The sequence below is a fragment of the Scyliorhinus torazame genome, chromosome 1, assembly GCF_047496885.1.
Source record: "Scyliorhinus torazame isolate Kashiwa2021f chromosome 1, sScyTor2.1, whole genome shotgun sequence".
NCBI lineage: Eukaryota > Metazoa > Chordata > Chondrichthyes > Carcharhiniformes > Scyliorhinidae > Scyliorhinus > Scyliorhinus torazame.
This window is the reverse complement of record NC_092707.1, coordinates 2,924,912-2,945,896: the sequence shown is the minus strand read 5'-3', so window position 1 is coordinate 2,945,896 and position 20,985 is coordinate 2,924,912. Positions and strand designations below refer to the sequence as shown.

Genomic DNA, 20,985 nt, shown 5'->3' with positions numbered 1-20,985 from the left:
CAGTCACAAGGGGACACAAGTGACAGGAGGTTTAGGGGGGTTTTGAGGAAAAACATTTACCCAGAGTGTGGTGAGGGTTTGGATGGCACCGCCTGGGAGGGTGGTAGAGGCGGGCCTGGAACGCGCTGCCTGGGAGGGTGGTAGAGGCGGGTTGCCTCACATCCTTTAAAAAGTACCTGGAGTACTTGGCATGTCGTAACATTCGAGGCGATTGGCCAAGTGCTGGCCAATGGGATTCGGTGGGCAGGTCAGGGTCGTTCATGTGTCGGTGCAGACTGGATGGGCCGAACGGCCTGTTGTGCACTGTATTTTTCCGTGATTGAAAATGTTTGAATTTTTCATTAGCCAGTTTGACGACACGTGCACGAGTTGTGATTTAATCCATTTCAATCTTCACCAGGTTTGTCCAGCCACCTGTCATTAGTTTTGAGGCCATCTTTGAACAAAGCACTCCAAATTCTCCCATCGTCTTTATCCTGAGTCCCGGATCCGACCCAGCCTCTGATCTCCTAAAGCTGGCTGAGAGATCTGGGTTTGGAACAAGTCGACTGAAATTCCTCGCTATGGGACAAGGACAAGAAAAGGTACATGAACCAGGTCTAGTCGAGGATAATGGAGAAATTCATTCAATTTGGGCATTTGTGTTTAAACCCATTGAGTTTGTCAATTACTGTTTACTGTCAATAGTGTATCTCCGCTCTGTCATTGGAGCTGCCGTTATTATATGCCCATTCAGCCATTTCTGTTCTACTTCTACCAGTACTGTGGCTTTGCCGACATATCATACACCATATGGGCAGCACGGTAGCATAGTGGTTAGCGCAATTGCTTCACAGCTCCAGGATCCCAAGTTCGATTCCCAGCTGGGTCACTGTCTGTGTGGAGTCTGCACATCCTCCCCGTGTCTGCATGGGTTTCCTCCTGGTGCTCCGGTTTCCTCCCACAGTCCAAAGATGTGCAGGTTAGGTGGATTGGCCATGATAAATTGCCCTTAGTGTCCACAATTGCCCTTCGTGTCCAAAAATTGCCCTTAGGTTGGGTGGGGTTACTGGGTTATGGTGGTGTGGGCTTGGGTAGGGTGCTCTTTCCAAGGGCCGGTGCAGACTCGATGGGCCGAATGGCCTCCTTCTACACTGTAAATTCTATGAAATATTTACCTGCCATATGTTCACACACAGGCAGCAAGGTGATTCCAGATATCCTGAGATCTGCAGCAAGCAGATGCTTGAGCAAAGCGGGCTGAAGGTATATCCATGGATATGAAGCAGTTCCTTTACTTCCAACTTCTTTTTTCAGTGAGGTGCTGGAGTCTGCTGGGAATTAGCTCCACAAAGTTCCAGGAACTTGCTTCAACCCTCATTCATAGAATCATAGAATTTACAGTGCAGAAGGAGGCCATTCGCCCCATCGAGTCTGCACCGGCCCTTGCAAAGAGCACCCCACTCAAGCCCACGCCTCTACCCTATCCCTGTAACCCAGTAACTCCCACTTAACCTTTTTGGACACTAAGGGCAATTTATCATGGCCAATCCACCTAACCTGCACATCTTTGGACTGGGGGAGGAAACCAGAGCACCCGGAGGAAACCCACGCACACACGGGGAGAACGTGCAGACTCCGCACAGACAGTGACCCAAGCTGGGAATTGAACCTGGGACCCTGGAACTGTGAAGCAACAGTGCTAACCACTGTGCTACCGTGCTGCCCTTTATGCATGAACCGAGATGAGTTACTTTTGTCCAGAGAGGATCTCACAGCTTGGTCTGAACCAGTCTTACCTAGAATGCAAACATGTCTGCTTTCTGCCGAATGATTCTGGGGCGTAACCAGGAAGTAGGAACCTTGGTCCATTGGTTGTCTAATGCTAGCCCACCCAGCCTGGGATAGGCCCCAGCCAAGGCTGCAGCCTGGAATCTTGATCTGTTTGACTCAGTCCCTCACCAAAGTCTGACAGTAGTGTTGACGATATTAGCAGAATAATCTTTAAAGTGTGTTTGTGGCATTCTTCTGCCTACTTTAAAAATAACAACATTTTTAAAATAAAGTTTTTTCCAATTAAGGGGCAATTTAGCGTGGCAAATCCACCTACCCTGCACATCTTTGGGTTGTGGGGGCGAAACCCACGCAGACACGGGGAGAATGTGCAAACTCCACACGGACAGTGACCCAGAGCCGGGATCGAACCTGGGGCCTCGGTGCCGTGAGGCAGCAGTGCTAACCACTCCGCCACCGTGCTGCCCTTCTGTCTGCTATTTTAACCCATTTAAAATAAACCCGATACTGCCCACATTGAAATGGAGATAGAAGAATATCAGATGAAAGATGTATTTGTGATAGCATAGGAATAAACTCAAAAAAGATATTCATGTTATATTCTTTGTGGAAATAAGCACTGCATTGCAATAGCACCAGTGGACCACACTGTGTAAATATGTGAGGTGTTCCTCTCCCCTCTCTTTGGCAGGTGGCACTGCAGTTGCTGGAGACCGCAGTCGCCCGTGGACAGTGGCTAATGTTGCAGAACTGTCACCTCCTGGTGAAGTGGCTGAAGGAACTGGAGAAAGCTTTGGAAATGATCCACAAACCTCATCCCGACTTCCGCTTGTGGCTCACCACTGACCCAATCGAAGACTTTCCAATCGGAATACTCCAGAACTCACTGAAGGTACATTTAGGAATGATTAGACTCCGGAGTTTCGACAAATAAAAAGGATGACGTTGAAATAATGGTGTGATTTACCGGCTGCGGCTGACCAGAATCGGAGCGGGAGAGGCTTCCCCGGAGATTCCCGATGGACGTCGCCTCAAGAGACCTTACCAGAGCTCTCAATCTGGATCCTACCCACAGTGGGCAGGACCCAGTCTGGCACGGAACGGCCATCCAGCATCTATCGGCACACCATGGAGACCCCAGCCGGGCGATATTCGGCACTACTCCCCACCCAAGGGTGGGGGGGGGGTGTCTCCCAGGCGATTGGAGGCCGCCGGTGGTTGGCCTCCGAGCAGGATGCCACCCAGGCACCTTGGCAGTGCCTCCCTGGCAGTGCCTCCCTGGCAGCGCCTCCCTGGCAGCGCCTCCCTGGCAGCGCCTCCCTGGCAGCGCCTCCCTGGCAGCGCCTCCCTGGCAGCGCCTCCCTGGCAGCGCCACCCTGGCAGCGCCACCCTGGCAGAGCCACCCTGGCAGCGCCACCCTGGCACACAGGTAGTGTGCCACCCAGTGCCAACCTAGCACTGCCAGGGTTCCCAGGTAGCACTGCCAGGCTGGAAGGGGCATTGCCAGGATGTCAGGCTGGTAGTGCCAAGTCACCAGGCTGGCATTTTGCCCATGCCAGGGTTCGGACCTGGGGGTGCTCTGACTGTGTGAGGTGGGGGGGGGGGGGCTCCAAAGATTGGGGCACCATTTTCTCTTCCTACACTCAGGAGCTCTGCTCAGTGCCGGAGATTATGCTAAACTGCGGCCTTGAGGGATCATTCCTCGCCGGGGCCCGAAATAGCGACAGAGGTTGTGCTAGGAAAGACCCCACCAGTCCCACCCAGAACACAGTCTGTGTTCTCCTGGAGGACCGGAGCGCCCGGAGGAAACCCATGCAGACACGGGGAGGATGTGCAGACTCCGCACAGACAGTGACCCAGCGGGGAATCGAACCTGGGACCTTGGAGCTGTGAAGCAACAGTGGTAACCACTGTGCTACCGTGCTGCCCGGCGAAGTCCTTTCGGCCCCGGCTGGTGTGGCGCCAAATGCCTTTCCCGCCGGTCGGCGGCGCGCAAACCACTCCGGCGCGGGCATAGCCCCTCAAGGTGAGGGCTTGGCCCCTAACGGTGCGGAGAAATCCGCACCTTTGGGCGGCCCGACGCCGGAGTGGTTCCTGCCACTCCATCCCGCCGGGACCCCCGCCCTGCCGGGACCCCCCCGCCCCGCCGGGATCCCCCGCCCTGCCGGGACCCCCCCCCGCCCCGCCGGGACCCCCCCCGCCCCGCCGGGACCCCCCCGCCCCGCCGGGACCCCCGCCCCACCGGGACCCCCCCACCCCGCCGGGACCCCCCCCGCCCCGCCGGGACCCCCCCCGCCCCGCCGGGACCCCCGCCCCACCGGGACCCCCCCCGCCCCGCCGGGACCCCCCCCACCCCGCCGGGACCCCCCGCCCCGCCGGGACCCCCGCCCCACCGGGACCCCCCCCGCCCCGCCGGGAACCCCCCCGCCCCGCCGGGAACCCCCCCCGCCCCGCCGGGACCCCCGCCCCACCGGGACCCCCCCCGCCCCGCCGGGACCCCCCCACCCCGCCGGGAACCCCTGCCCCGCCGGGTGGGGGAGAATCCCGCCCCTGGTGGATATGTGCCTGAGTCATTGAAGATGGCAGGACAGGTGGAGAGGGCGGTTAATAAAGTACCACATGCTGAGATTTATAGATAGGGGCAGAGAATACAAAGGCACGGAAATTACATTGAACCGGATAAATCACTGGCTTGTCCTCAATGGATTATTGGAGCCAGGTTTGGGCTCCACACTTTTGGAAGGATGTGAAGGTATTACAGAGATTCACAAGGATAGTTCCAGATGAGGGACTTCAGCAACATGGATAGATTGGTGAAACTGGGACTCTGTAATTCGATCTCCTCCATGGCTCATCTCCACTGCCAACATCCTTGTTTGTGCCTTTGTTGCTATCGTCTCAGCTATTTCAACACTCTGCTGGTTGCTCTCCACATTTCACCCTCTGTAAACTTCAGCTTGTCCAAGGGCAGAATTCTCCCATGGCCCCCCCCGGCGGGTTCACTGGTGGGCGGGTGGGGGAGGGGAGAGAATTCGGCAGGAATCCAAATATTGGTTTCATGCCAGTGTGAACCTCCAGGGGATCTTCCGCTGATGCCCACCACAGCACATCAGAGACTGGTGTGAAACTGATTTACATCCCCCTAATTGTGACTAGATCCGCCCCCCCCCCCAGGACTCCCTAACGAGGGAGACCCCCCCCCCCATGGACCCCCTTGACAGGGACCCCCTTGACGGGGAGACCCCCCTAGCGACCCCATGAATAGGAACCACTCACAGAGACTAGAGGGACCCCACAGAGACCCCATAACTTTTTTTTTAATTAAATATTTTATTGAAAATTTTTGGTCAACCAACACAGTACATTGTGCATCCTTTACACAATATTATAACAACACAAATAACAACGGCCTATTTTATAAACAAAAAATGAATAAATAATAAATAACAAAAATGAAAACTAACCCTAATTGCAACTGCCTTGTCACAAGTAACACTCTCCAAAAATATAATTTAACAGTCCAATATATAATTATCTGTAGCAACGACCTATACATATTATACAGTATATATTAACAACCCTGAGAGTCCTTCTGGTTCCTCCTCCCCCCCCCCCCCCCCCCCCCCCCCCCCCGATCCTGGGCTGCTGCTGCTGCCTTCTTTTTCCCATTCCGTCTATCTTTCTGCGAGGTATTCGACGAACGGTTGCCACCGCCTGGTGAACCCTTGAGCCGACCCCCTTAGGACGAACTTAATCCGCTCTAGCTTTATAAACCCCGCCATGTCATTTATCCAGGTCTCCACCCCCGGGGGCTTGGCTTCTTTCCACATTAGCAATATCCTGCGCCGGGCTACTAGGGACGCAAAGGCCAAAACATCGGCCTCTCTCGCCTCCTGCACTCCCGGCTCTTGTGCAACCCCAAATATAGCCAACCCCCAGCTTGGTTCGACCCGGACTCCTACTACTTTTGAAAGCACCTTTGTCACCCCCATCCAAAACCCCTGTAGTGCCGGGCATGACCAAAAGAGACCCCATAACTAAAGGAACCCACCACAGGGACCCCCTGACTAAAGGGACCCACCCCTCCCCAGAGAAAAGAGGCCCTTCTCTGGAAGCTAGAGAGCAATCCAGACAGAGGCAGTGAAGCGAATTGCAGCTGTAACACTTACTGGAAGCTCTACGTGTCCATTCCTGGAAAGACAGCAGCTTTAACCGGTGTTTCAACCCCATAAATCCATTAGCTGCAGGCCATTCATTCATTTTTAGTAGTGGGCTGTGATTGACAGCTTCCACAAAACAGCTGCAGCCTTGATTCATTCATCTCCCTTCATGGATCAGTGACTCTAAGTGGTGGAACCCCAATGTTGCAAACATCAACCACATCACAGGGAGGTAAGTGCATTCCAATCAGTAAGTGCATTCCCATAACTCAAGTATGTGACTGCAATGTCCTTACTGCTCTTTGATGTGGTTGATGTTCACTACCCATTAACAAGTAACAAAACATATTTCACTATCCTCTAACAAGTAACAATACCTAGTCAATGTTCTCTAACCAGTAATTATACTTGGTCACTGCAGGTCGTTACAGAACCACCCAATGGTCTGAAGCTGAACATGCGAGCTACTTATTTCAAGATCAGTCAAGAAGCCTTGCACGCGTGCCCACACACTGCCTACATGTCCCTCATCTATGTGCTGGCATTCTTCCATGCTGTTGTCCAGGAGCGAAGAAAATATGGCAAAATTGGATGGAATGTTCCATATGATTTCAATGAATCTGATTTTCTGGTAAAGTGCCTTCTAGATTTAATTTTCTTCCATGTATCCTTTTAACTTTTATATATTTTAGCAATTGGTGTTAAACAAAACAGATTTCACAGCTTCATTAAAATAAAAGCAAAATACTGCAGCTGCTGCAAATCTGAAACAAAATCGGAAAAGGCTGGAAAATCTCAAAAGGTGTGGCAACGTCCGTGGGGAGAGGAACAGAGTTAACGTTTCAAATTTATATGACACTCGCGTATGGACGGCACAGTGGCGCAGTGGTTAGCACTGCTGCCTCACGGCACCGAGGACCCAGGTTCAATGCCCGGACCCGGGTCACTGTCCGTGTGGTGTCCGCGTGGGTCTCACCCCCACACAGGAGTAGGTGGATTGGCCATGCTAAATTGCCCCTTATTTGGAAAAAAATGAATTGGGCACTCGAAATTTTTTTTTTTTTTAAATGATTCTCACGTATGAACCATATGGACTTGAAACTTGAACTCGATTTCTCTCCTCTCAGATATTGTCAGACACACTGAGTTTTTCACTGGTTCATTGTTTCGTATGGAGTTAGAGACGGTGTAAATGGGGAGAAATAATTGGATTTGAGTCGGCGATCTCAGCAGACAACCACGGCAGTGCGAGCAAAACACAATGTCATTCTATTCTCCAGACAGAACGCAGGAGCAAACAATGACAGGGTTCTGTTGTACGCTAGCTGTAAGGAAGTCCCCAAGCAGCTCCACTCTGGAGACCCACAACCTTGTGACAGAATGGTTAAGAAGGGAATGTGTGGGGAAATGAGGAGGTTAGTCCCTGTGTCAGGATGCCCGCCCAGTCTTTGGTGTCAGTATCAGCTTGCTGTGTTACCAAGAGCCGCACATACATCCCGATTGGCTGTGACTGTAAAGCAGCTCGGTGTTCTGGAGAAGCTGGGGTTTCGGGAGACGGTACACATGGCATTAAAAAAATAATGGAATGCAGATATCACAAAACATACAAATATAAAAGCCAAGAGGTGAATAAAACTCATTTAGAACACCATGTGCAGTATTTGGCTTCACATTCAGAAGGGTTAAAGAGGTTACAATGACGTTTCACTGGATTTCCTGTAATTGGGGGTACACATCTGATGATAGATTTGAAACTTTTGACGTTGGAATAATGAAGATTACTGAGAGATACGAGACAATATAACATAGAACAGTACAGCACGGAACAGGCCCTTCGGCCTTCGAGCATTGTCCGAAACCAAGATCAAGCTATCCCACTCCCTGTCATTCTGGTGTGCTCCATGTGCCTATCCAATAACCGCTTGAAAGTTCCTAAAGTGTCCGACTCCACTATCACAACAGGCAGTCCATTCTACACCCTAACCACTCTGATTAAAGAACCTACCTCGGACATCCCTCCTATATCTCCCACCCTGAATCTTATAGTTATGCCCCCTTGTAACAGCTACATCCACCCGAGGAAATAGTCTCTGAACGTCCACTCTATCTATCCCCCTCATTATCTTATAAACCTCTATTAAGTCGCCTCTCATCCTCCTCCGCTCCAAAGAGAAAAGCCCTAGCTCCCTCAGCCTTTCCTCATAAGACCTATCCTGCAAACCAGGCAGCATCCTGGTAAATCTCCTTTGCACCCTTTCCAATGCTTCCACATCCTTCCGATAATGAGGTTACCAGAACTGCACACAATACTTCAAATGTGGTCTCACCAGGGTCATGTATAGTTGCAGCATAACCCTGCGGCTCTTAACCTCAAGCTCCCTGTTAATAAACGCTAACACACTATAAGCCTTCTTCACGGCTCTATCCACTTGAGTGGCAACCATCAGAGATCTGTGGACATGAACCCCAAGATCTCTCTGTTCCTCCACATTCCTCAGAACCCTGCCGTTGACCCTGTAATCCGCATTCAAATTTGTCCTACCAAAATGAATCACCTCGCACTTATCGGGGTTAAACGCCATTTGTCATTTTTCGGCCCAGCTCTGCATCCTATCAATGTCTCTTTGCAGCCTACAACAGCCATCCACCTCATCCACTACTCCACCAATCTTGGTGTCATCAGCAAATTTACTGACCCACCCTTCAGCCCCCTCCTCCAAGTCATTGATAAAAATCACAAATAGCAGAGGACCCAGCACTGATCCCTGTGGTACACCGCTGGTAACTGGTCTCCAGTCTGAACATTTTCCATCCACCACCACCCTCTGTCTTCTATGTGATAGCCAGTTACTTATCCAATTGGCCAAATTTCCCTCTATCCCACACCTCCTTACTTTCTTCATGAGCCGACCATGGGGAACCTTATCAAACGCCTTACTGAAATCCATGTGTACGACATCAACTGCTCTACCTTCATCTACACACTTAGTTACCTCCTCAAAGAGTTCAATCAAATTTGTGAGGCAAGACTTACCCTTCACGAATCCGTGTTGACTATCCCGGATTAAGCTGCATCTTTCCAGATGGTCATAAATCCTATCCTTCAGGACCTTTTCCATTGTCTTCCCGACAACCGAAGTAAGACTAACTGGCCTATAATTACCAGGGTAATTCCTATTCCCTTTCTTGAACAGAGGAACAACATTCGCCACTCTCCAGTCCTCTGGCACTATCCCCGTGGTCAGTAGCCCAGTCCATCACGCAAACCAGCCTCCCATCCATCGACTCTGTCTATAATTCCCGCTGCCTCGGAAAGGCAGCCAGCATAATTAAGGACCCCACGCACCCCGGACATACTCTCTTCCACCTTCTTCCATCAGGAAAAAGATACCAAAGCTTGAGGTCCCATACCAACCGACTCAAGAACGGCTTCTTCCCTACTGCCATCTGACTTTTGAATGGACCTACCTCGTATTAAATTGGTCTTTTCTCTACATCTTGCTATAACTGTAACATATTCTGCAGTCTCTCCTTCCTTCCCTATGTACGGTATGCATTGTTTGTACAGCATGCAAGAAACAATACTTTTCACTGTATACTGATACATGTGACAATAATAAATCAATTCAAATACATCAGGTTCGAAGACCCAAACGCCCTGCCTGCCTTCCTCTCTGTAATAGCACCTTTTTAATTCTGGCCACCTTCCCTCCCCATATGAATGAGGTAATCATCCCTTCAATCTCTCCAAAAAATGCCTTTGGCAGGAAAATTGGCAGGCATTGAAAAATAAACAGGAATTGCAGCAACACATTCATTTTAACTGCCTGTACCCGACCCACCAGTGACAGAGGGAGACCGTCCCACCTTATGCCTCACCAACTTGATTGACTTTTTTGAAGAGGTGACAAAGAAAATTGATAAGGGAAGGGCTGTGGATGTAGTTTATATGGACTTTAGTAAGGTACAAAAACTAAAATCACATGGGATTTTGGGTGAGCTGGCTAGATGGATACAAAACTGGCTCGGTTATAGAAGACAGAGAGTAGCGCTGGAAGGGTGTTTTTCTGATTGGAGATCTGTAGCTAGCGATGTTCCGCAGGGATCAGTGCTGGGTCCTCTGTTGTTTTTATAAATGATCTGGAGGAAAATGTGGGTGGTCTGATTAGTAAGTTTGCGGATGACACGAGGATTGGCGGAGTTGCTGATAGTGCCGAGGATGGTCAGAGGATTTAGATAAATTTCTCGACTTGGGCACAGAAATGGCAGATGGAGTTTAATCCAGACAAATACGAGGTGATGCATTTTGGAGGATCAAATCTAGGTATATATTATACTGTAAACAGCAGAACCCTTAGGAACATTAACATACAGAGGGTAAAAGCAAATTACTGTGGATGCTGGAATCTGAAATGAAAGAGAAAATGCTGGAAAATCTCAGCAGGTCTGGCAGCATCTGTAGGGAGAGAAAAGAGCGAACGTTTTGAGTCCGATGACTCTTTGTCAAAGCTGGGATACAGAGGGATCTGGACGTGCAGGTCCACAGTTCCTTAAAAGTGGCAACACAGGTGGCCAAGGAGATGAAGAAGGCATGTTTTCCTTCATCAGCCGGGGCATTGAGTACAAGAGTTGGGAAATCATGTTGCAGCTGTATAAAACTTGGTTAGGCCGCATTTGGAGTATTGCGTGTAGTTTTGGTCACCACATTATCAGAATCGTAGAATTTACAGTGCTGAAGGAGGCCATTTGGCCCACTGAGTCTGCACCGGCTCTTGGAAAGACCACCCTACCTAAGGCCACACCTCCACCCTATCCCTGTAACCCAGTTACCCCACCTAACCTTTTTGGATACAAAGGGCAATTCAGCACGGCCAATCCACCTAACCTGCACATCTTTGGACTGTGGGAGGAAACCGGAGCCCCCGGAGTAAACCCACGCACACACTGGGAGAATGTGCAGACTCCACACAGACAGTGACCCAAGCCGGGAATCGAACCTGGAACCCTGAAGCTAGGAACAAGGCTCTGTAGCTGGAAGGTTAAAGGTATTTAAAGATGTGCAGCTTGGAGGGGAACTTGCAGTTGTGGTGTTCTCATCGACCTGCTGCCGAGGTGGTAGAGGTCCCGAGTTTGGAAGGTGCTGTTGAAGGAACCTTGGTGAGTTACTGCAGTGTATCCTGTAGATGGTGCACCTGTGTGATGGTGACCTAGGGAGTGAGTGGATCAGGCTCTGGTTAAGTGGCCTCTTTTGTTCTGAATAGTGTTGAGTTGTTTGAGTTTTGGAGTATCACTCATCCTGGCAAGGGAAGAGTATTCCATCACACTCCTGACATTTCCTTGTAAACAGGGACTGCAGCGGTTCAAAGAAGGCAGCTCCCCACCACCTTCTCAAGGGCAATTAGAGATGGGCAGTAAAGGTTGGCCTGGCCAGTGACCCCACATCCCGTGAATGAATTCAATCAAAGATGGCAAACAGGCTTGAAGAAGTCAGGAGCTGAGTTACTCTCCACAGAATTCCCAGTCCCAGACCTAAACTTGATTTGATTTGGATTTCGGCGGCAGCGGTGCGCAGGGGCCTTCTTGGAGGTGAGTAGTGTATTTAAAAACCTTACCTTTACAGGAGCAGCCCTTTGGATTTCGGCGGCAGCGTGGTCAGGGGCCTTCTGGGAGGTGAGTAGTGAGTTTAAAAGCTCTTACCTTTACAGGAGCAGCCCTTTGGATTTCGGCGGCAGCGGTGCGCAGGGGCCTTCTGGGAGGTGAGTAGTGTATTTAAAAACCTTACCTTTACAGGAGCAGCCCTTTGGATTTCGGCGGCAGCGGTGCGCAGGGGCCTTCTGGGAGGTGAGTAGTGAGTTTAAAAGCTCTTACCTTTACAGGAGCAGCCCTTTGGATTTCGGCGGCAGCGGTGCGCAGGGGCCTTCTGGGAGGTGAGTAGTGAATTTAAAAGCTCTTACCTTTACAGGAGCAGCCCTTTGGATTTCGGCGGCAGCGGTGCGCAGGGGCCTTCTTGGAGGTGAGTAGTGTATTTAAAAACCTTACCTTTACAGGAGCAGCCCTTTGGATTTCGGCGGCAGCGTGGTCAGGGGCCTTCTGGGAGGTGAGTAGTGAGTTTAAAAGCTCTTACCTTTACAGGAGCAGCCCTTTGGATTTCGGCGGCAGCGGTGCGCAGGGGCCTTCTTGGAGGTGAGTAGTGTATTTAAAAGCCTTACCTTTACAGGAGCAGCCCTTTGGATTTCGGCGGCAGCGGTGCGCAGGGGCCTTCTTGGAGGTGAGTAGTGTATTTAAAAACCTTACCTTTACAGGAGCAGCCCTTTGGATTTCGGCGGCAGCGGTGCGCAGGGGCCTTCTGGGAGGTGAGTAGTGTATTTAAAAACCTTACCTTTACAGGAGCAGCCCTTTGGATTTCGGCGGCAGCGGTGCGCAGGGGCCTTCTGGGAGGTGAGGAGTGAATTTTAAAAGCCTTACCTTTACAGGAGCAGCCCTTTGGATTTCGGCGGCAGCGGTGCGCAGGGGCCTTCTGGGAGGTGAGGAGTGAATTTAAAAAGCCTTGCCTGGTCCCGTGTCTGTTCTTCTTTTCTGTTTTATTTGTTTTTATATAAGGCGGGAACCGGAAGTTCGACCCGCGGACCTCTGGCAAGTCCCCCCCCCCAACCAATAAATTCTGGTGGAGAGGACCTCGAGGGTTGTAATCTCGGGATTACTCCCTGTGCCACGTGCCAGTGAGGCTAGAAATAGGAAGATAGAGCAGACAAACACGTGGCTAAACAGCTGGTGTAGGAGGGAGGGTTTCCGTTATCTGGACCACTGGGAGCTCTTCCGGGGCAGGTGTGACCTGTATAAGATGGACGGGTTGCATCTAAACCGGAGAGGCATAAATATCCTGGCCGCGAGGTTTGCTAGTGTCACACGGGAGGGTTTAAACTAGTATGGCAGGGGGTGGGCACGGGAGCAATAGGTCAGAAGGTGAGAGCATTGAGGGAGAACTAGGGAATAGGGACAGTGTGGCTCTGAGGCAGAGCAGACGGGGAGAAGTTGCTGAACACAGCGGGTCTGGTGGCCTGAAGTGCATATGTTTTAATGCAAGGAGCATTACGGGTAAGGCAGGTGAACTTAGAGCTTGGATTACTACTTGAACTATGATGTTGTTGCCATTACAGAGACCTGGTTGAGGGAAGGGCAGGATTGGCAGCTAAACGTTCCAGGATTTAGATGTTTCAGGCGGGATAGAGGGGGATGTAAAAGGGGAGGCGGAGTTGCGCTACTTGTTCGGGAGAATATCACAGCTATACTGCGAGAGGACACCTCAGAGGGCAGTGAGGCTATATGGGTAGAGATCAGGAATAAGAAGGGTGCAGTCACAATGTTGGGGGTATACTACAGGCCTCCCAACAGCCAGCGGGAGATAGAGGAGCAGATAGGTAGACAGATTTTGGAAAAGAGTAAAAACAACAGGGTTGTGGTGATGGGAGACTTCAACTTCCCCAATATTGACTGGGACTCACTTAGTGCCAGGGGCTTAGACGGGGCGGAGTTTGTAAGGAGCATCCAGGAGGGCTTCTTAAAACAATATGTAAACAGTCCAACTAGGGAAGGGGCGGTACTAACAAAGAACAAGAACAAAGAAATGTACAGCACAGGAACAGGCCCTTCGGCCCTCCAAGCCCGTGCCGACCATACTGCCCGACTAAACTACAATCTTCTACACTTCCTGGGTCCGTATCCTTCTATTCCCATCCTATTCATATATTTGTCAAGATGCCCCTTAAATGTCCCTATCGTCCCTGCCTCCACTACCTCCTCCGGTAGTGAGTTCCAGGCACCCACTACCCTCTGCGTAAAAAACTTGCCTCGTACATCTACTCTAAACTTTGCCCCTCTCACCTTAAACCTATGCCCCCTAGTAATTGACCCCTCTACCCTGGGGAAAAGCCTCTGACTATCCACTCTGTCTATGCCCCTCATAATTTTGTATACCCTCATAATTTTGTACTGCACCTGGTATTGGGGAATGGGCCCGGCCAGGTGGTAGATGTTTCAGTAGGGGAGCATTTCGGTAACAGTGACCACAATTCAGTAAGTTTTAAAGTACTGGTGGACAAGGATAAGAGTGGTCCGAGGATGAATGTGCTAAATTGGGGGAAGGCTAATTATAACAATATTAGGCGGGAACTGAAGAACATAGATTGGGGGCGGATGTTTGAGGGCAAATCAACATCTGACATGTGGGAGGCTTTCAAGTGTCAGTTGAAAGGAATACAGGACAGGCATGTTCCTGTGAGGAAGAAAGATAAATACGGCAATTTTCGGGAACCTTGGATGACGAGTGATATTGTAGGCCTCGTCAAAAAGAAAAAGGAGGCATTTGTCAGGGCTAAAAGGCTGAGAACAGACGAAGCCTGTGTGGCATATAAGGAAAGTAGGAAGGAACTTAAGCAAGGAGTCAGGAGGGCTAGAAGGGGTCATGAAAAGTCATTGGCAAATAGGGTTAAGGAAAATCCCAAGGCTTTTTACACGTACATAAAAAGCAAGAGGGTAGCCAGGGAAAGGGTTGGCCCACTGAAGGATAGGCAAGGGAATCTATGTGTGGAGCCAGAGGAAATGGGCGAGGTACTAAATGAATACTTTGCATCAGTATTCACCAAAGAGAAGGAATTGGTAGATGTTGAGTCTGGAGAAGGGGGTGTAGATAGCCTGGGTCACATTGTGATCCAAAAAGACGAGGTGTTGGGTGTCTTAAAAAATATTAAGGTAGATAAGTCCCCAGGGCCGGATGGGATCTACCCCAGAATACTGAAGGAGGCTGGAGAGGAAATTGCTGAGGCCTTGACAAAAATCTTTGGATCCTCGCTGTCTTCAGGGGATGTCCCGGAGGACTGGAGAATAGCCAATGTTGTTCCTCTGTTTAAGAAGGGTAGCAAGGATAATCCCGGGAACTACAGGCCGGTGAGCCTTACTTCAGTGGTAGGGAAATTACTGGAGAGAATTCTTCGAGACAGGATCTACTCCCATTTGGAAGCAAATGGACGTATTAGTGAGAGGCAGCACGGTTTTGTGAAGGGGAGGTCGTGTCTCACTAACTTGATAGAGTTTTTCGAGGAGGTCACTAAGATGATTGATGCAGGTAGGGCAGTAGATGTTGTCTATATGGACTTCAGTAAGGCCTTTGACAAGGTCCCTCATGGTAGACTAGTACAAAAGGTGAAGTCACACGGGATCAGGGGTGAACTGGCAAGGTGGATACAGAACTGGCTAGGCCATAGAAGGCAGAGGGTAGCAATGGAGGGATGCTTTTCTAATTGGAGGGCTGTGACCAGTGGTGTTCCACAGGGATCAGTGCTGGGACCTTTGCTCTTTGTAGTATATATAAATGATTTGGAGGAAAATGTAACTGGTCTGATTAGTAAGTTTGCAGACGACACAAAGGTTGGTGGAATTGCGGATAGCGATGAGGACTGTCTGAGGATACAGCAGGATTTAGATTGTCTGGAGACTTGGGCGGAGAGATGGCAGATGGAGTTTAATCCGGACAAATGTGAGGTAATGCATTTTGGAAGGGCTAATGCAGGTAGGGAATATACAGTGAATGGTAGAACCCTCAAGAGTATTGAAAGTCAAAGAGATCTAGGAGTACAGGTCCACAGGTCATTGAAAGGGGCAACACAGGTGGAGAAGGTAGTCAAGAAGGCATACGGCATGCTTGCCTTCATTGGCCGGGGCATTGAGTATAAGAATTGGCAAGTCATGTTGCAGCTGTATAGAACCTTAGTTAGGCCACACTTGGAGTATAGTGTTCAATTCTGGTCGCCACACTACCAGAAGGATGTGGAGGCTTTAGAGAGGGTGCAGAAGAGATTTACCAGAATGTTGCCTGGTATGGAGGGCATAAGCTATGAGGAGCGATTGAATAAACTCGGTTTGTTCTCACTGGAACGAAGGAGGTTGAGGGGCGACCTGATAGAGGTATACAAAATTATGAGGGGCATAGACAGAGTGGATAGTCAGAGGCTTTTCCCCAGGGTAGAGGGGTCAATTACTAGGGGGCATAGGTTTAAGGTGAGAGGGGCAAAGTTTAGAGTAGATGTACGAGGCAAGTTTTTTACGCAGAGGGTAGTGGGTGCCTGGAACTCACTACCGGAGGAGGTAGTGGAAGCAGGGACGATAGGGACATTTAAGGGGCATCTTGACAAATATATGAATAGGATGGGAATAGAAGAATACGGACCCAGGAAGTGTAGAAGATTGTAGTTTAGTCGGGCAGTATGGTCGGCACGGGCTTGGAGGGCCGAAGGGCCTGTTCCTGTGCTGTACATTTCTTTGTTCTTTGTTCTTTGATTTATTATTGTCGCCTGTATCAGTATACAGTGAAAAGTGTTGTTTCTTGCATGCTGTACAGACAATGCATACCGTACATAGGGAAGGAAGGAGAGACTGCAGAATGTAATGTTACAGTCATAGCAAGGTGCAGAGAAAAGATCAACTTAATACGAGATAGGTCCATTCAAAAGTCTGATGGCAGTAGGGAAGAAGCTGTTCTTGAGTCGGTTGGTACGGGACCTCAAACTTTGGTATCTTTTTCCTGACGGAAGAAGGTGGAAGAGAGTATGTCCGGGGTGCGTGGGGTCCTGAATTATGCTGGCTGCCTTTCCGAGGCAGCGGGAATTATAGATAGAGTCAATGGATGGGAGGCTGGTTTGCGTGATGGACTGGGCTACATTCACAGCCTTTTGTAGTTTCCTGCGGTCTTGGGCAGAGCAGGCTCCATACCAAGCTGTGATACAACCAGAAAGAATGCTTTCTATGGTGCATCTGTAGAAGTTGGTGATAGTCGTAGCTGACATGCCAAATTTCCTTAGTCTTCTGAGAAAGTAGAGCCGGCGGTGGGCTTTCTTAACTATAATGTCGGCATGGGGGGGGGGACCAGGACAGATTGTTGGTGATCGGGACACCTAAAAACTTGAAGCTCTCGACCCTTTCTACTTTGTTCCCATTGATGTAGACAGGGGCATGTTCTCCACTACGCTTCCTGAAGTCGATGACAATCTCCTTGGTTTTGTTGACAGTGAGGGAGAGATTATTGTCGTCGCACCAGTTCACCAGATTCTCTATCTCATTCCTGTACTCGGTCTCGTCATTGTTTGAAATCCGACCCACTACGGTGGTGTCATCAGCAAATTTGAAAATCGAGTTGGAGGGGAATTTGGCCACACAGTCATAGGTGTATAAGGAGTATAGTAGGGGGCTGAAGACACAGCCTTGTGGGACACCGGTGTTGAGGGTGATCGTGGAGGAGGTGTTGTTGCCTATCCTTACTGATTGTGGCCTGTGGGTGAGAAAGTTCAGGATCCAGTCGCAGGGGGAGGAGCCGAGGTCAAGGCCACGGAGTTTGGAGATGAGTTTTGTAGGAATGATGGTGTTGAAGACTGAGCTGTAGTCGATAAATAGGAGTCTGACATAGGTGTCTTTGTTATCTAGGTGTTCCAGGGTAGAGTGCAGGGCCATGGAGATGGTGTCTGCTGTGGACCTGTTGCAGCGGTAGGCGAACTGTAGTGGATCAAGGCAATCCGGGAGGCTGGAGTTGATTCGGGCCATGACTAACCTTTCGAAGCACTTCATGATGATGGATGTCAGAGCCACTGGATGATAGTCATTAAGGCCATGCTGCTTGGCTTTTTTTTGGTACAGGGATGATGGTCGTCTTCTTGAAGCAGGTAGGGACCTCAGATTGTTGTAGAGAGAGGGTGAAGATGTCTGCAAATACCCCCGCCAGCTGCTCCGCGCAAGACCTGAGTGCTCGTCCGGGTACCCCATCCGGGCCAGTGGCTTTCCGAGGGTTGACCTTCGAGAAGGCTGTTCTGACGTTTGCAGTGGTGATCTCAGATACAAGTTCATCCACGGCTTCTGGGGTGGAGGGCTCGCTCTCGCTGACCTCTTGCTCAAAGCCGGCATAGAATGCGTTGAGCTCATCAGGGAGCGGTGCGTTGGAGCCGGTGATTTTACATGCCTTCATCTTGTAGCCTGTTACGTCTTGCAGACCTTGCCATAGTCGGCGGGGGTCCGTGTGGCTAGCCTGGGACTCGAGCTTGGTCCGGTTCTGTCTTTTGGCATTTCTGATGGATTTCTTTAGATCATATCTGGCTTTCTTGTAGAGGTCAGGGTCATCTGACTTGAACACCTCAGACCGAGACTTCAGCAAGCAGTGGATATCCCTGTTCATCCAGGGTTTCCGGTTGGGGAACACGCGGATTTGCTTCTTTGGCACACAGTCTTCTACACTTACTAATGAAGTCAGTTACTGTAGTGACGTACTCGTTCAGGCTGGTCGCAGAGTTTTTAAATACTGACCAGTCCACTGACTCTAAGCAGTCCCGTAGGAGATCATCCGATTCCTCAGACCAACAACGCACGTCTTTCTTTGACGGATTCTCCCGCTTCAGTTTTTGCTTATAAGCCGGGAGCAGGAGCACAGCCTTGTGGTCAGATTTGCCAAGGTGTGGGCGGGCGATAGAGCGATCGGCATGTTTGATATTTGTGTAGCAGTGTCCAGGATGTTTGGGCCTCTGGTGGAACAGGTGACGTGTTGGTGGTAATTTGGTCGTACGCTCTTGAACTTGGCCTGATTGAAGTCCCCAGCTGCAATGAACAAGGCCTCGGGATGTTTTGTTTCGAGGCTATTTGTGGTGGTGAATATTTCGTCCAGTGCGATTTTCACGTTTGCATGGGGTGGGATGTAAACTGCCGTCAGGATAACGGAGCTGAACTCCCACGGAAGGTAGTAGGGGCGGCATTTTAGCGTCAGGTATTCTAGGTCCGGGGAGCAGAAACTCGCCAGTGTTGCTACATCTCGGCACCAGGAGGTGTTGATTAGGAGGCAGATCCCACTTCCCCGAGCCTTGCCTGAGGCCGCCGTACGGTCCATTAGGTGGATTGAGAAGCTCTCTGGTTGTAGGGCACAGTCCGGTGAAGCAGGAGTGAGCCATGTCTCCGTGAAACAGAGTATGCTGGGTTTGAAGTACATTAGTGGCAACTTGTTCATCTGTAAGACTCTCGTGCTGTCATGAGATCATGGAAGGTGCTATTTAAATGCAGGGGCGTCATTCTCCGACCCCCCGCTGGGTCGGAGAATGGCCGTTGGCCGCCGTGAATCCCGCCCCCGCCGAAGTCTCCGGTACCGGAGATTGGGCGGGGACGGGAATCGGGCCGCGCCGGTTGGCGGGACCCCCCGCTCAATTCTCCGGCACGGATGGGCCGAAGTCCCGCCCAGAAATTGCCTGTCCCGCCGGCATAAATCAAACCTGGTATTTACCGGCGGGACCAGGCGGCGTGGGCGGGCTCCGGGGTCCTGGGGGGGGGCGTGGGGTGATCTGATCCCAGGGGGGTGCCCCCACGGTGGCCTGGCCTGCGATCGGGGCCCACCGATCCGCGGGCGGGCCTGTGCCGTGGGGGCACTCTTTCCCTTCCACCTCCGCCACGGTCTCCACCATGGCGGAGGCAGAAGAGACTCTCCCCACTGCGCATGCGTGGGAAACTGACAGCGGCCGCTGACGCTCCCGCGCATGCGCCGCATTTCCGCGCCAGCTGGCGGGACAACAAACGCCATTTCCGCCAGCTGGTGGGGCGGAAATCCCTCCAGCGTCGGCCTAGCCCCTCAATGTTGGGGCTCGGCCCCCAAAGATGCGGAGCATTCCGCACCTTTGGGCCGGCGTGATGCCCGTCTGATCGGCGCCGATTTGGGCGCCAGTCGGCGGACCTCGCGCCGTTGGGGGAGAATTTCGCCCCAGGTCTTTTCTTTGAGACAAATCTGCAATTCCATGAAATTGTATCAACAAGTTACAGTTTGACACAGGAATGCAAATCAACTCAATAAGAATCAGCCTCTATTGTAATGTACGTGAATCACCCGTTTCTGCCTATTTGTAACTCGTTTGCCAAATATAACAGCTTTTCACAAAAGGTCCAGGATGGAAGCTCACCTGTTTGTTCTTGTACCTCAGGTCTGTATGGAGATTCTCAACACTTACTTGACAAAGGCTTTTCAACAGAATGACACCAAAATTCCCTGGGGCAGTCTGAAGTATTTAATTGGAGAGGTACGCTCTCTCTTCTCACTCCTTTCATTGTATTACAGAGTCAACTATAGCCAACAATATGGTTTGCTCATTATTTCTCAAAGATTTTGATATGATTTACTTGGAACCAACTAAAATACATTTATTTATATGAAGTAAAAGTTTGATAACATATTTCATTGCAAAGTGAGGGAGTGCCGCACTGTCAGAGGGTCAGTACTGAGGGAGTGCTGCACGGTCAGAGGGTCAGTACTGAGGAAGATCTGCACTGACAGCTGGTCAGTACTGAGGGAGTGCTGCACTGTCACAGCGTCAGTACTGAGGGAGCGCCGCACTGTCAGAGGGTCAGTACTGAGGGAGTGCTGCACTGTCAGAGGGTCAGTACTGAGGAAGATCTGCACTGACAGCTGGTCAGTACTGAGGGAGTGCTGCACTGTCAGAGGGTCAGTACTGCGGCAGTGCTGCATTGTCAGAGGGTCAATACTGAGGGAGTGCTGCACTGTCAGAGGGTCATTGCTGAGGGAGTGCTGCACTGTCAGAGGGTCTGTACTGAGGGAGTGCTGCACTGTCAGAGGGTCAGTACAGAGGCAGTGCTGCACTGTCAGAGGGTCAGTACTGAGGGAGTGCCGCACTGTCAGGGGGTCAGTACTGAGGGAGCGCTGCACTGTCAGAGGGTCAGTACTGAGGAAGATCTGCACTGACAGCTGGTCAGTACTGAGGGAGTGCTGCACTGTCACAGCGTCAGTACTGAGGGAGCGCCGCACTGTCAGAGGGTCAGTACTGAGGGAGTGCTGCACTGTCAGAGGGTCAGTACTGAGGAAGATCTGCACTGACAGCTGGTCAGTACTGAGGGAGTGCTGCACTGTCAGAGGGTCAGTACTGCGGCAGTGCTGCATTGTCAGAGGGTCAATACTGAGGGAGTGCTGCACTGTCAGAGGGTCATTGCTGAGGGAGTGCTGCACTGTCAGAGGGTCTGTACTGAGGGA

General features: G+C 50.8%; 1 protein-coding gene across 4 annotated transcripts in view; it reads left to right on the top strand.

Moving 5' to 3' along the window:
* Positions 1–20,985, top strand: part of dnah10 (dynein axonemal heavy chain 10) — a 704,002-nt gene that overhangs the window by 575,524 nt on the left and 107,493 nt on the right. For 3 of the 4 annotated variants that reach the window (XM_072511049.1, XM_072511141.1, XM_072510964.1), the window contains 4 exons: positions 401–584; positions 2,465–2,665; positions 6,355–6,564; positions 19,925–20,020. In XM_072511049.1, the coding sequence (XP_072367150.1) occupies positions 401–584; positions 2,465–2,665; positions 6,355–6,564; positions 19,925–20,020 (691 nt within the window). Of the gene's footprint in view, positions 1–400; positions 585–2,464; positions 2,666–6,354; positions 6,565–17,405; positions 17,612–19,924; positions 20,021–20,985 lie in introns of those variants that run through there. The other variant, XM_072511233.1, reaches the window with a different exon arrangement.